The 15,789-nt window shown below is 41.9% G+C and overlaps 2 protein-coding genes across 4 annotated transcripts in view; one reads left to right on the top strand and one right to left on the bottom strand.

Moving 5' to 3' along the window:
• Positions 1-15,789, bottom strand: part of VEPH1 (ventricular zone expressed PH domain-containing 1) — an 83,128-nt gene that overhangs the window by 51,834 nt on the left and 15,505 nt on the right. For both annotated transcript variants that reach the window (XM_009333935.1, XM_009333936.1), the window contains exons 4-6: positions 9,876-10,042; positions 8,121-8,330; positions 1,147-1,367 (exon numbers count right to left, since the gene is read on the bottom strand). In XM_009333935.1, coding sequence (XP_009332210.1) covers positions 1,147-1,367; positions 8,121-8,330; positions 9,876-10,042 — 598 coding nt within the window. The remainder of the gene's footprint in view (positions 1-1,146; positions 1,368-8,120; positions 8,331-9,875; positions 10,043-15,789) is intronic.
• Positions 14,837-15,789, top strand: part of PTX3 (pentraxin 3, long) — a 4,824-nt gene continuing 3,871 nt past the window's right edge. The window contains exons 1-2 of one of the 2 annotated variants that reach the window (XM_009333934.1): positions 14,837-14,984; positions 15,385-15,786. In XM_009333934.1, the coding sequence (XP_009332209.1) occupies positions 14,837-14,984; positions 15,385-15,786 (550 nt within the window). Of the gene's footprint in view, positions 14,985-15,384 lie in introns of both variants that reach the window. The other variant, XM_009333933.1, reaches the window with a different exon arrangement.

Below are 15,789 nucleotides of genomic sequence, written 5' to 3'. Positions count from 1 at the left end.
GATTTCAGCAGAGGTTTCTGCCACCAGGTGCAGTTCGGATGTTTCTTACAGCCTTGTCGTAAAATGAGGGACTATATCAGAGTTCCTCTCCTTTTTCGTTTTTAACTCTCTCCAGGATACCAATTAATTGTTTGTCAAATGACCTCAATGTTTTGGCTCCAATTCCACAAGTCTGTCTCCAAGGCTATCCTTCATGGTTATGAGTTTTCTGACATCTGTGTTAAATTTTATCACAGAATTACTATTCCTTTGTGCCCTCTTGGCCTATTTCAGTATACACAAAGCTAATTATAAGTCTCTCCCTAATTAAGAACGACTACCACCATATATTTAAATAACACTTACATTCTTACTATGATGAATGCAGCAATGCTCCCAATGCTTTAACCTTAGGATACACATTTAAAAGAAGCTGAGTGAGCAGAACATCTTTTTATACAAGCCCGAGAAATTTTTTTCGGACTTTTTTAGCAAACCTTTATTAGGGAGCTGTGCCAGTCATTGTTTTCATCAGCTTCAGTAGTTATCTTCTAGAATAAACTCAATGATAATTGTGTAACCTGACTTCACTGATTTATTTTTAACTGAAGCTTTTTAGATTGCCTTAGTCTACTTATCTGAGACATGGCTTTCTTCCTGTTCTTTAAGTGCTAAAACTTGAACAGCTTCTTTATTCTTCAGTGCCAAATGACGCAATTTCTGTTGTACGATGTTCAGAGGTCATTCTGCCTGGTAGCACGAAGCTGGTGTCTGCAGTGCACCTACAGCTCTTACTGCCACTCTTTAATTACAGATTTCTGCTTTAGTGTCAATTATCCTTATGCTTGCATTTGAAACGCATACCTCAAGTTACTTCTACAAGTAGGGATATGTTGCCCATCAGGTGTCTGTAAACTATTTTGTATGCTTACCTGACCCTATAAACTGCACAATCCAATGGCTGAGTGAGTATATACTGGAATGATACAAGAGGGATATGAAGATCAATTTGAAAATGGCAATGTAGCAACTTATAGGAACTGTGGTACATCTTACTTTTGGCTGATTGTTCATTCATTGCAACTTGAATATATTTAATATAAATTTATACTGCCTTACACAGCCATGGAGATGGCTGTGGCTTTATCGTACAAAAACTAGCTTTACCTGGCTCCGAATGTGTTGTCGTTCTCTAGCTGTCGAACAAGGAGCTTGGCTATGGCAGTGAAACTGTTGCTCATGCGGTAGATATCTCTGCTCTGGGTGCCCAAGATGCTCGAGAAGGTGTCAGTAAGACTCTTAATTTCCAGCAAAAGAATATGGTGAAATGAGTGCTCCATGTTGGCCAGCTGGTTCACCAAGTACATCAGGCATATTCTGGCTCGTTCCTAGACAACACGAGGAGATAAAAACGACTTTAAACGAATTAATTCATTGTTTGCTTGTGCAAGGGAGGTTTGTGTGCATGCTGCTGATTGACAATATTGTCAATGGGGAATAGTGGCTACCCCATGATAACTAACAAAAAGGCAACTGCATCAAACGCAGAGTTTATTTTTTGTGTACTATTGACGTTACATTTATTCCTCGTGGTATTACCTAACCCGGCCTAACTTCAGTACACCTCGTCTCCTCCTCAAACCTAGAGACAGAGTCCCTAAAGCCTCTTTGAAGGGCCCTGCATTGCTCTAGGGTGGTAGATCAGCCTGGCTCAGTGATCAGAGCACCAGTAGCAGACCTAGCTCCCCTTTCATCTTTGATGAGCCTTATGAGCCTGGCCAAGCTACTTCACCTCCCTATACCCAGTTTCTGTGCCCTTTTTTTGCTTTATTCTGTGCTGTTAGTGGCAGGCAAACTCTCTTGTAAGGGGCCAAGCACTCATGCATGCTGCTCCAGTTCATAAGGTCTTCTTCCTCAGGGTCTTTTTCCTTGTGTCCATACCTGACCTGTTACACGTTGAGCTCGCGGAGGCATTAGCACGGACACAAACATGTTATAACCCGCCGGCAGGCCTCAGCTCAACAGACCCTGCAGCTCAGGCCTGCACTGGTTTGTGGCACTGCATGACTCGTGACCAACTGCGGTTTTGTGTCTTCGTTACAGCCTCATTGTATTAATGGGCTAACGTCCAGGTTTTTGCTTTGTCCATGTTACTCTCCACTCCATAACTGCAAATAATCAAGAGTCACCAGTCAATTGCAGTGAATTCTGCATATGCCATTAGCTGTTTGTTACAAATACTTTGCCAGGAGTGAAGATCTATTTTTTCAGCCCATAAAACGTTTTCCAATCACGACTTCCTTTCTGGACCTGTTGGGTGTCGCTGATTTGCTATATTTAGCAGTGGCACCTAAGAGCCTGTCATCACTGGTGCTACCCAAACTGAGCGGGACTCCTCCGGCACAGCGTTGGCAGAGGAGCAAGGCGCGGCGGGCAGGAGTAGGGGGACTATCAGCATCTCGTCTCACTAATGGCGAGAGGTTAAAGTACCTTGTAAATCATAGGGGTTCTCTCCTTTCATAGCAATTCATTTAGGAGCAACACTCAGATTAGACCCGTGACTAACACTGCAACAAAGAGAAGTTTAAAATGAGATTTCATTTTAAGATCTCATCACACGTGATAAGGCACTGTCTGGCAGCTGTATCAATCACTGCCAATGCACTGAAGTCTGATATGCCCTCTGTAGCCAAAGTTTTGCTTGCCAATTTTTCAGGGGGATGTGATCTCACCAATTTATCAGCAAGATCACATCCCCCACAAATTAGGATTAAAGGGGCTGTTTCAGATCATAATATTAAGCATGCAAATATTTTCTAGCAAAGATACTTTATCATTTCTGCTTGGCAAGGGCACACAATTCCAGTTCCAACTATTTCTGTATGTACGTGTACAAATTCACATACTAAAACAGAAACCCCAAAGGTGAAGAAACACATTAGGGTTCTTCTGTTTTGTTATAATTGTCCTAAGTGTATTAGGTTCCACAATCCTAAAAATATCTAAGTGGGAAAAGCAGCAGAGAAAGAAGCAATTAACTCAGGAGCTCATATCAGATCCTCCACTGGGGTAACTGGGTATGGCTCCACCCAGTGAAACCCACTTGGTACTCAGCAGATTGTTACAGAAATTGGGAGATATTTTGCTTTTAGAACCTGTGCTGAACCACAAACAAAGGCACTTTAGGAAAACAAAAAATTCTTTTCTTCCCAAGGGTTAGCAGAAAAGGAGGGGAAGTCTTGTGCCATACACTTCCTCAAACTGTGGGGCAATACCATTATTACCTCTTCTCTTCTGGGACCATGTAACAGGACAGAAAAAATTGCAGAAAGTTTTATTCCAAGTACAGCTGGGCCATAAAAATACAAGGGGGACTTTGGCAGAACATAGCCTAAGCATCACAAGCAAGACATTTTTTGAAGAAAAAGTCAACTTATTTCAAACAAAAGAGGATCTGCTACACCGTGCCATGACAGAGATAAATGAGAAAAGCATATCAGACAAATTGCTTCCCTTCAGCCATATGGGGAAAAACTACAGCTACATCCTCGGATGGGCTGGGATGGTGTGACGGAATGAGCTTTTTTCTCAATGGCTTGAAAGAGGTTGACTTTTTGGTACATGTTCACTAGTTTATTTGGAAGACAATCCTCCCTCCAAGAGATAAACACAGGCTCAATTAACATTTAAAACACATTTTTGTTTCCTAAACAAACTGTGCAGCAGACGTAACTGGAAGAGAAGTTTGACCATTTTCATGTCACTTTGATCCAGCTGGAGTGTCTCCAGCCATGCCGAAATGCTGCTACTCGCCTGGAGTGAGGTAAAAGAACAATAAACTCTACTGAGTAATGTAATATGTAACTGTTGTACAAAACAAAATTACAGCAAAATAGCTCAACATGAAAGCAGTCATTATCCCTGCCACAATTTTTATCCAAAAATTTTCAGAAAGCCTATTTGGATATACATAATCCATTGTTATTTTAACAATGCTTGTTTTATGTATTCATGTATTTTTTCATAAGCATCCCTTGCACTTTACGGCATTACATCTGCCAGTAGGTGAAGATCTAAAATACAAGCAATGAGGTGTGGCAAAGTATTTTGCTTTTTCTTAAAATCAGTCTCAGGACACTACAAAAAGAGATCACGAGGCTTCCAGAAGTAACTCTGATTTCCAGTTGGTTCAAAACATACAGTTATTGGAAAAAAAAAAAAATTAAAATGTTCAGTTGACCTATGCCCCAAGATGGTGTTTTGCTTTGCACAAATTTATGGTTAAGGGACAAGTTCTGATTTCAGCTTCGCACACGAGACTGTCACTGACATCAGCAGAAGTGGTGTGTATAAACAAGAGGGCAACCTTTAAAATAAAGGGATCTCTTTTCAGCCAAACCTCTCATCTCTCCAGGGGTCTGTCTGAACTGCCAAGGTGGAGAGTGCAGTTCAGTGAAAGCACAAGAGGTTGCTTCTAGAAGCCAGCAGAACGGATTTTCTGCTCATATCTGCAATCTATACCATGAAAAGCCAAGCCTCAGTCCTTGCCACCTCTTTTCCCCAAGTAAACCGCCCAGTGAAATAAAATGTCAATGAATAAAATTCCAACACTACCATTGTCGTTTCATTTCCCACTTGTTTCGCTTGGCCAGGAAGGGGATGCTGATGCTGATTCACGTCTATAAGTAAAAGCCAGCAGCATATCTGTAACACGGCTCCATTACAGGAAAAGGAAGAGGGGGAGAAGTGACAACAGAGGTTTTCAGGAAGGCATTGCCACAGCAGACTGCGAGACAAGACCATCAGCAGTGCATGTGTCTGCAGGGACCATTTTGCTGCTTGCACGTTTCTACTTGGACCTGATCTAAATAAATTAACTGGTTTCACTAATGCTTGTAACTTAGCAGTTACACTTAGATCAGAGTATTATTTTAATTCTTTCTTGTGGGTGCATTCATTGTTATATACTGAGCCTTTAAGACCTGTCCAGCTTTTATGATGCCAGATGTGTTTCTGCTTATTTTATCGCAGGCTGATTGTCTGCATTGCAGTGAGTGATGCCCCATACATCAGTGAAATCCATGGCATTTTTTTTTTCCTTTCAAGAAGCCTGATCTGCATGGGAACATCCAGAGACATGACCCATCTCTTGGCTCATGAAGAGTGGGGACAAAATCTGCACAAGGAACTGCCGGCGTAAAGCAAACAAAACCTTCACAAGGGAGAAGGGCTATGAGAGATCCACTGTGTTACTAAACATGAGCCACAAGGATGCTTCAGTCACCACATCTTGTCTGATGCAACCCCAGGCAATTGTGGACCAACGAATGTCCCACCAAAGTAGCTCCTCATACTCCCACAAAACTGTGAACCACAAAGCACTCAAGGTCCCTGAAATAAAATAAAAAAAATCCTTAGGGAAAAGAGACAAAACTCACAAGTAGAAGGTGAGAGAAAGACCATCAGTTATAATGTCTGTGAAGGAAGAGGGAACTTGCTATGTGAAAACGCCCAGGTGATGCAGGGAGCAGACCACATCCCACATCACAGAAGAAGCAAAACCCCCATGAAACAAAAGTATTTGACTAGGAGAAAATGGGAAACTTTAAGCCCGCCCCAGCAACTCTAGCATAAGTTTTGCACCCAAAATGGTGACTAGCCTTGGCTCCAGCATGCAATGCCCAGACATCACCCAAACACATTTTAAGGCTCTTTCTGCACCATTTATACCAGAGGGAATAACTGAACTGGCAGCATGACACAGCCAGAAGCACATCCAAACCCTTCAAGAGCACCAGTGACACAGAGGTACTGCTCCCCACTGAGGAAAGGCAGGAGACACCAGGTCTTCCAGCAGAGAGCAGCAGTGCTGGCAGAGGCAGCTGTCAGACTGCTCATGGGCAGGGCTGGGGCAGCCATGGCAATGCAGACGGCACCCGAGACCTACTTGCTCCTCAGGATGCCCCAAAGCTCCTGTATATTGTGCTTGGACCTCTCCTCACCTGGAGAGCTTGCCTTTGTTTTCACACCAAGACGTTCTCCCTGGCTTGAGCCACAGCATTAAGAGCCTCTTTCTGCCACACTGGCTCCTCTGCCCAGCACAGAGGAGACAGGACAGAGTGGGGACAACCTCCAGAGAAGATCCAGTGGTGAGGTTTCAATGTGTAACCTGTGTTCAAGTGACAGCATTGTACAAGCCTGGCACTGATGTCAGGAGCCTCACGGACTGATATGGCTCAAAGGTGATTGCAGAAACAAAATCAAGTCACTGGAGCACTGGTAACTACTTAACACATTTCAATCAGGGCAGATCTTCCATAATTCAGATATTTTTTAGAAAACAAGAGAGGAGAGGAACAGTCTCACATTGGAGAGTTCACCTCTGCCACCCTTTGCATGTTGCTTTTATCAATGTTTTTGAGTATCTAGTGACAGGTCTCCCAGGTGCCACTAAAACAGAGCCCACTACAAACAAATGAAAAGCATGCCATCCCTCCAAACACACAGCGGTCGTGGCGGCAAAGCAGGCTGGAATGCAGTCTGCTGCTAAGTCAGCAGCTTGCAGCTTCTTAGAAAAATAAGACATATGACACGGGACTTAATGCCAGTTACTCAACACTTACAAGAGAGAGATTGGAGATTATTCAGTGCAAGCTTGCCCAGGCTGCATGTGTAACACTTGGCAGCTACTTGTATCTGCACAAACCAACAGATTAAAAAAATATAAGGAGAAAATGTTCTGCAAATCATTTCTTTGTAAACGTCACTGTAGTCTATGATTTCCAACAATATATGAAATACAACATATCCAGTTGGTTCCTTGCTTATTCTTGGTATTGGTATAAAACAATAACAACACAAAAAGGCAAAATAAATTCAGTCCCTTTTAAGTAGCAGAACACAGCAGAAAAGGGGCCTCTATCATGCGGGTGATAGCAGCAGGGTAAGATGGGTCTCACTGGGGTCTAAGGCATTTCCCAGTCCCAGCGGGACAGGGCTAACATCGGATCTTCATGAGCAGGATCCCTTGCCACTGGGGATGCAGGGATCTTTGGGCTGCTCATTGGAGCTGGTATTTTGGGGAGGGCAGAGGGCTCTGGGACCTGAGACCTGCCTGCCTGTTTCTGTACACACAGTGTGTTTGAGTCTGTTCATGGCACCTGGATTAGGTGAACATCGCTCCTGCATCCAGATCACACAGTTATAACTAAAGCAAAAACTTCAGTGCAAATTCATTATGCTGCCATGAAACTCCCATAATTTTTTAGGAGTTTGTCACTGTAAGTCCTTTTTAGGCATAATGTTCCCATTGGGTCAGATCCCAAACCAAGATGTTCCTGTGATGACACTTGAGCCCAGCATCACCACTGAGTGTTTTCATTATAAAGACATTTGTCTGAAGTATCCAATTAACTACAGCTACAAAGCCAAAATATCTGGATTACACTATACGAGGAAGTTCATATTTCACTGCATGATTACAACATTCCTGAAGGCTATATGCATCTAAAATATGATATCATACAAAGGGTGTGCAAAATATGCTTTTCTTCTTCTCTGCCTTTCATTTCACATATAGGTACACTACAACCTAACTTAACTAAGCCCCTGGAATAATGACAATTATGTGCTTTAATCAAATAGGAGTTTTAGCCATTCCATAAAAAGACAATTCGTATAAACAGAACATATATATGCACAGACCAGATACACAGTGAATAATAATAATAATTTATGTGTTTATCTTTACAGTTATGAGAATGTAAATGTTTAACTTTTTCATGCTCATTAATTTCTTCTAGAAAGTTTCTTTCCCACTAACCTAAACCCTATTTCTGCAGGGTCAGAAAATCACTGAAAATCACTACGTGACTGTTCCTTGGTTAGAAGGTTGAAGGGCAGTCTCAGCCACTAAAATACCACATCTGATTTTTGTGGTACTTGCTCTCATAGCCATACTGGTATTACAGTCTAGACCTATCGTGGTCTTATGACCAGGAATATGTTCTGGTAGGGCAGTCTGGTTACTCGTGAAGAAAGGAGTACTTAGATATATTACTTTAGACAAGATTTAGAAAAAAACACCCCAAACAACCCAACCCCAAAACCAACCAACCAACTTCTTTTGTTTTTAAACTTACCTCATCAATATGTCCAACAGCTCCAAAGATCTTTGCTGTTTGCCCAATCAAACTTGGAAAACTCTCACCAATTTCTTTCAGCATCGGAAGAAAAGAGGCTAAGGCTGTTGGTTCATAGCTGGATATTGCTATAAGTATGTTTAGAATAATGTCACTATGGTTAGGATCTCTCAAGTGTCCAAATAGAAATGGAATACACTCTGTCAGCACCTATTAAAAAAGTCAGACAGAAACTAATTGTGAATATATTTTTTAATTGTGGATACATATAACAAAAAGAGGTCCTGTACGTTGGAGTGATAAGAACAAAATACTAGACTTTGATTTAGTAAAATACTTTTCTACCCTTGCTGACCTTTGCACACAGCTATCGCTGAGGTCAATCAAAGTTCAGCTCAACATATGGAATAAGGGTAAGTTGTAGCCTTGAAATATTGCAGTTATGCATATATAAGTAAGGAAATGACCAATTGTTAAAAAAAGACAAAAAAATCCTCACCAAATATTTCCCTTGCTCTTGGCCAGTCCTATACTTTTTTGATTAAAACAACATAGGACTTAGCCTTCCTCAATGATACAGTAAATTAAAGTACTAGTAGAAATTTTTGGTTTCCACCGGAAACTAAATAACGTGACAAGGTTAATAGCTGGAACAGAGTTAAAAATAAGAGGCAAGATCCTCACTGCACAAAAAAAATGCTGTAGGCAAGTTGTCATTTCTTGTAACAACACAATTTTCAAGAGGCTGAGGGTATAGTCCTTAAAATCATCTTACAAACAGGATACAGTGTATACAACTATCTACTGAATGATTATTTTTCATATAAACACACATATACACTATTACATCTCTGATTCAGTGAAACTGTTGCATCTGTGTAAAAGACATTTCAACACAGAAATGAGGCATAAAGTGACCCATTCTTCTGGGGTTTTTTTGAGAATTATCAGTTCTAGCAAGTTGATACCTATCGCTTTGGCAAAATACTGTAGGTGGGTGGCTGAATAAATTGTTAGTAGTAATAAATGGTAATAATAGTAATAATGATAATACGAAACAACTTGAGACCTGTTGGCTCCAGCGTGGAGCCCCGCAATAGCCAGTGGTGCACCCCCAGCCCCCTCCAGCTGACAAGTCCCTTGCTTCAAAAAGGAGGTCTATTTCATCAGGGACTGTGTATTATGATAAAGTTTCCTAGGCTACCTGGGGAAGATACTAACTACTGTTGACTCTTCTTTTCCAAAGATCTTATGAATTTCATAAATTCACAAAGCAGGTAGTTTTCTGCCTTGTTCTAACGCGCTGGGTGCTGTCAATGACATGCAACTTCCAAAGCATGATATATTTTGCCTTAGTTAATTAATGTCCATCTTGCTCCTAATTAATTCCTAACTAATTTTGATTTTCCTTGATATGTAACTTAATACAGTTAATATATTCTAATGGAAACATAGTTATGGGAATTCATACTCAGCTGACAGAGGAAGAGCCAAAAAAGTAGAAAACTGGTTTAACACAAATGTTGTGGTCCGGCAGAGTCATTGTTATGGTCTCTTTATGATTAGATGGAGAATTTGGAATGAAATTAAAGAATTTGTGGGGAATTAGCGTAGGAAAGCACTGTCATGCATGTCATGGGACTCCTCACTCTTCGGAGAGCAGCTAGCAGACAGATCTTGCCAAGCCATCTGAAACAAACTCCTCCAAAAGGAGGTACAGCATTTAGCAGTAAGATCTTCCAAACACAGTTTTACCCCCAGTTCTTTTTTCCTAGCCACGATCTGGAAGAGCCTGAGGACGTGGTGTTGTTCGGCTTGATCCAGCTGAGCCGTCAGTGCCACCAGCTCCCTCAGATGGAGGTTTATCGGTTGCGGTTGCTTCTCATACAGAGCAGGCAGGACACGAAGCAGCATTGAGTTCCCTGAGAACAAAGCAAATAAGAGGCCAGTGACTTACTGTCAGTCAATACCCTACAGCTGGAGAGAGTCCTAGAAAATCAGCACGCACCTGGAGACACCAGTTTTTAAGAATCATCAGTACAAAAACAGGGACACATAAAACACACTGTAGAAAAATATATACTGGGCCAAGAAAACAAATAAATAACCTAAATAGAATGAATCATTACAGGTATAACAACATAGGTGTAAAAAAAATCTTATTAATTATAATTTTCATTCTCAAGTACAATATCATGAGAAGGCTGCTTAATGAGCTTTCAGATTTGGATGGCACTCTGTTGAGTCCTAGACCAAACTAAGTGTGATTTAAATTAAACAAAAAAAAAAAAAAAAGAGAAAAGAGAAAACAAAAAAGAAGGCTAGAAAGCACATAAAAGCTATATTTCTCCTTTGTTGAGATTCAGACTTTCAAATTAAATAAGCAGCATATGGAAAGAATAGTTGGTTATTAAGAGAACTAAATATGCATGACAGTAAATTTGAACATAAATAGTTAAGGATGCCGTTTCCAGGAATAGAAAGGAGCCAGAGAGAGTCAACTGCAGACAAAGATATGCAAAACCCTCTCTCACACATTTTCTTAAGATGTCTGTGCATAATTCAGTTTGAAGCCCAGGCTCATACCAAAATACATAACTTTACATAGCTGTACATGCCTGCCTCAATATATTTAAGTTTCACTTGAAGAACATATGGAAAACATCTGCCCATTGCAATGTAGTATGGCTCCTTTTTGTAAACCCTTGAAAGTCCTTAAGGTCTCTTCGGATTTGGTTTCCAATAGGAACTAGCACTCTGGCCTGCTGCTTTTTCTCCCATTTAAATCTGAGCCTTATAATTTTGGAAGATAAGCAGGTCACTTCACTGATGGTAGAAAAAGGATATATGGGTCAGACTGGACCATATCGTGCTTTTGCCAGATACAGAAAATGCACCCCAAGACACTGTTAGGTCTTGCAACATCACCTCTGAGCCAAGTAACTAACGCATAATTCATTGCAGGGTTCAGACAACTTTTGGTTGAACAGCTTGTAATGAGCCCTAAGGGGTCCTTATGCTTCAGAGCAGTGCCTCCACACTATTCAGCCAGCCACACTTCTGCATCCTATCCTGAAGCATTTATTCTGCTTGAAGAATTGTTGGCTTCTCCTTGAAGGCAGCTCTGAGCCCTCCGTACAAACAATGCAGTCCTAAAGGCAAGGTTCAGACCCCACCTCTAGTCCCATAGACATGGCGAATTTCTGTCTTGTTTTGTTCTATATATAAAGCACAAAGGCCAGTTGCAAAGGCAAGATATTTGCCGATTAATTACCCTAAACAGATTAGCAAGCTGTTCAGTTCTGGCCATTTTCTAGCCACATTCTTTGTGCAAATCTCTTCCTGATGTTACAAGGGAGTCTGTAAAAAAAAAAAGTGTCACTTTTTTTTACGAGCGTCACTAACATACCATGGGATTCATGCAAAGCACCAATTCACCCAAAGTTAGAACTAAAATGGTGAGAGGATGTATTTACCTGGACTTTTCTAGACTCAAGTCTGAGTTTGAAATTGAACAATATGGTAACCGAATACACTAAAAATTATTTTCTTCTCTGGATAATTTAGTGTTTACAGGAATAAATCCTTTCTTTGCACTTGCACATGTTCAGTTTCCACTGGAAGATTTCTGCCCATATGGAGCAGAGCCCTTAAGCTCCAGTCGAATTTCAACAATGGTAACAATTGCAAAAGATGAAATTCCCATGTTCCTGGCAAAATTCATCTCAGCTGTAAAAGTGTAGAGGGAAGGAATTCAGCAAAGATAAACCAAAACTAGCAACTTTAACCAAGGAAAGACAGCCACTAACCTGAGACATGCTATTGCCTAAGCTGGGATGTCACAGGTAGGAAGTTATCTGGAAAGTAAGACTAATTATTTAATCTGAGAAAACAAGCATTTTGAGTATCGGATGTATTAGAGGAGTGATGCAATTCAACATGGCACAACATGATGGATTGCAGCCATGAAGCTTCTCCAAACAAAAGTACTTTGTACACATGCAAATTTGGGCAATATCTTCCAGTAATCATACAGCAAACATACTGGGTTTATATTCACTAACCAAGATAGATGAAAAGCAAAGGCAAATTAGAAGCAACCCCATCACTTTGGAGTGATATTTAAATGACCTCACTGACATGGAATTGCTTTTAACTGAATAACCTGTCTATACAAACTTGTAAACAATCCAGGCAGACATCACAGTTTTTGTCTGTTCTTCGTATAACTTAAGGAAGGTCATGAAGCACAACCCAATTCACTATTTACTTGTATTTTCATGGTTCAGAGTTAGCTCTGAGTACCTTTTGCCATTTGTTTGTCACACCTTTTCAGTTTCTAAGGGATTTACGCACATGCAGATCACCAACCTTTCGATTCTCAGAGCTCGGGCCATCAGAGGCGATATTGTGCCCGTTCCCAAGTAATTCACTTTTTTCCATCTTGCTTCATCTGTCTCAGTCTAAACTAAGAGCCTGAAAAGTATGTTTGTTGTCCGAGAATGGAAAAACATTATATTCAACCCCTTAATTACATTCTTTCCCTCTTCCTTCCCCTACCACCCTTACCCCCAATACTTTCCAGATTAGATTTTCTCAGACTTCCCAAGCAGACCACACACTGGGAATTATGCAATTCAGGCAGAAACTAATGTACAGTTGGGGACACCCGATGGCTTTGCACCGCTGGCTGCAAGTCAGGCAGGGAAGAGGCATGTACAGCAGGAGCAACCACAACTGTGTGCTGTGATGGTGCCAGCCCGCCCCGACTGCCCCAGGACCATGCCCCGGGCGCACTTTGGCCATGCTCCCTGCACACAGGAATTGCAAAGGTTGCCTTGTGCTGTCTCTCCTCTGCCCAAACCAGCAGTATAGAGAGCTTGTTAAAAAAAAATGAGCCTGGTAGCACACTGCAAATGTAACATGGACAGAAGGAGCTCTCGAAGCTATACAGCACTGTTTTGACATTCACTCCAAATTGAGTATTCAAAGATAAAAGCCCACGCACCAAGACTCATTTTTTGCCGCGGGATGACTCAAGTTAGACACATACCTCCCAAAAATGTTCACCTCTACTTTACCAAACTTTTCAGGTTTCAAATATATTGCTTCAACATTACTATTTATTATTTGTGTCTGCAGGAGAGGAGCTGGAGGCCCCACAGTGGCAGGAACTCCGTATACACATAGGGTGAACATGTAGGAATGTTCACATAGGTTTGGCATGTAGGAATAGCACAGTACCGTGGCCAGCAGCCCAACACACAAGTAGCCCAGGTTTGCACAAGCAAGGTGGGATACTCGGAGGCATCTGGTATGGCCTGGCAGCAGTACCAGGCTCTCAGCAGCCTTCTGCAGTCCCTGGAGCAGCGGGCTGCCCTGGGGTCCGTAGAGCAAGCCTGGAGGAGCCGGGGAGCAGGCAGTGGGCTGGTGAGCAGGGAGCTCCAGCCTTACCTGCCTCCTCAGCAAAAGGCAACACCTGCAAAGTGCCTCTTGGTCCCCGCTGCAGGAGGGGGCGATGGTTGAGGCCACACACACCGTCTCTGCTGCTTCGCGCAGCTGCACCTCTCACTCGTGGCCTAGGTGTCGGAGACAGAATGAGCAAGAACAGAAGCACAGGGCCCTCTTTACACACTCCTGTGTACAGCGAAAAGGGGCTAAACCGGAGACTCAAATGGAAAGGGAACACAGATTGCAAGTTAGATGCAATTATGTGGGGGTTTTTTGCTATTCTCTGAATATTTCCTAGCCAATATATAATTTGTACCATATTACCCCTAATCTCACCTAAGCAATGCATCTCTGAAATAATTAATGGCCCATTGAACTGATAAGCTTTCCAGAATTTAAAACAGATTAACACTGATAATAATACTTAGCATTAGATTAATGTCTAATCCAAGAGTGCCTTGTTTTGTTTTTTTTTCAAAGTTAACAGAAACAATTCTAATCATGCAGCTGCTAATCTACATGCTCCCAACACAAGATACTAGCAGTAACGTATTATCCACGTAGTTATGGTGTTGTTATTGGTAACTAGGACTAGAAAAGCAAAACTCTAACAAGCTCTCTTTATGAGTTCTCCTTTATTGTTTAAAGCAGTAAACTGTTAGTATATAAGTTTTTATACATAACTATCAAAAAAGCTACAATATTTAGGTTAAACCATGCACGTGGATCCAAACCAGCTCCAGGTATGTTTATTTTGCTACCAATCCCCTCCAGAGCCCTGGCACATACCAACTACAAAATGAGTTTGCAGAGAACACTTTCCTTTCCACAAATAACACAAAATAACATAACTGATGCAGCCAGTGCCTGTAGGCAGCGAACTCCAAGTGATTTCATTCCCCGCTCTCACTCTCGCATTGCTGCACGTTGCAGCACTCTGCTCTCGGAGGGGAAGTGGCAGCTCACAAGAGCAGCTTTCCCCGTTTCTTCCCCTCCGTGAATGAGTCAGTACATCTCCCCCCAGTGCAAACCTGGAAGGCTGGAATTGAGCAAGCTGCACGCCCCCTTCTCCTCTCAGCCAAAATCAACAGTCAGAAGTGCTCTTATTACAACACTGGCACTAGCATTGCTCATTCATTCAAGCTGAGGCGCTCGGAGCGTTTATTAGGGGCTTGCTGCGTCTCACTCGCAGTCTTGTCTCCGCTGAAGTCTGACTTGGACTTTAGGTCCAGACAGCCCAGCTATTTTCAGGAAGCAGCTAGAGAATGCTGCCCCAAGAAATATTTTCTCTGCTTATGCTGTTCTGTGTTTTCAGGGCTTCTCTTTCTGTTCTGGATGAAGATGATGACTATGATCTCATGTATGTGAATCTGGATAATGAAATTGAAGGTCCAGTTCTTGGTACTGAGGAAAGTAAGTAGATTTAAACTAAATTTGTGTTAAGTGCAGAATTGCATTCTTTGTTGCCTAGCCCTTTTAACAGTTATTATTACCAACATTTTTTTTTTTTAAAGGAAGAAGCACGTGCTTGTACCAGTAGATTATTATGGACAGCAAATGCTAAAGCACTTGGATGGTGTGCCTTGGAATTTGCTTTATACTCTATTTTTCTGTTTTCCTGCAAAAGACTGCTGATGACAGTTTTAGAATTGCTATAATACACACTACTTTACTTTTCTGTTTTGATATAGAGGGAAACACGCTGACAGTCTGGAGCATGTAAGCCTTGCACAAAGCCAGATTTTGTCAAATACTCCTTCTGTTTAAAAATGTAAGTACAAAGGAATAGCAACATCTGTATCTTCCATTCCAGCTGTTTCATGTGACTGCCAGCGAGAGCACACCGAGTGGGACAAGCTCTTCATCATGCTCGAGAACTCGCAGATGAAAGAGAACATGATGCTGCAGGCAATGGACGAGATCCTGAAGGTGGACCTGCAGACACTGAAAGCAGAGCTGAGCCAGCTCACCACCAACCTCGCGGGCACCTTCGCTGCCACGATTGAGAAAGTCACCTCCCACATCATGTCACAGGTAGAACAGGCACTTGTGAAGAACAGTGATCAAGCTGAAGAAGCCAAGAAGCTTCATGAGTCTGAGCAAGGAAAGGTTCTCGAGCACGTTCTGCTGCTGAGCCACAACGTGTCCAGCAGGCTAGACCGGCTGGAGAGCGCTTGGCTGAGGAGGTCTGAGGTGGAGGCTCAGGAGACAGCTTTTC

The sequence above is a fragment of the Pygoscelis adeliae genome, unplaced genomic scaffold, assembly GCF_000699105.1.
Source record: "Pygoscelis adeliae isolate BGI_AS28 unplaced genomic scaffold, ASM69910v1 Scaffold241, whole genome shotgun sequence".
Classification (NCBI taxonomy): Eukaryota; Metazoa; Chordata; class Aves; order Sphenisciformes; family Spheniscidae; genus Pygoscelis; species Pygoscelis adeliae.
This window is presented reverse-complemented; position numbering and strand designations above follow the sequence as displayed.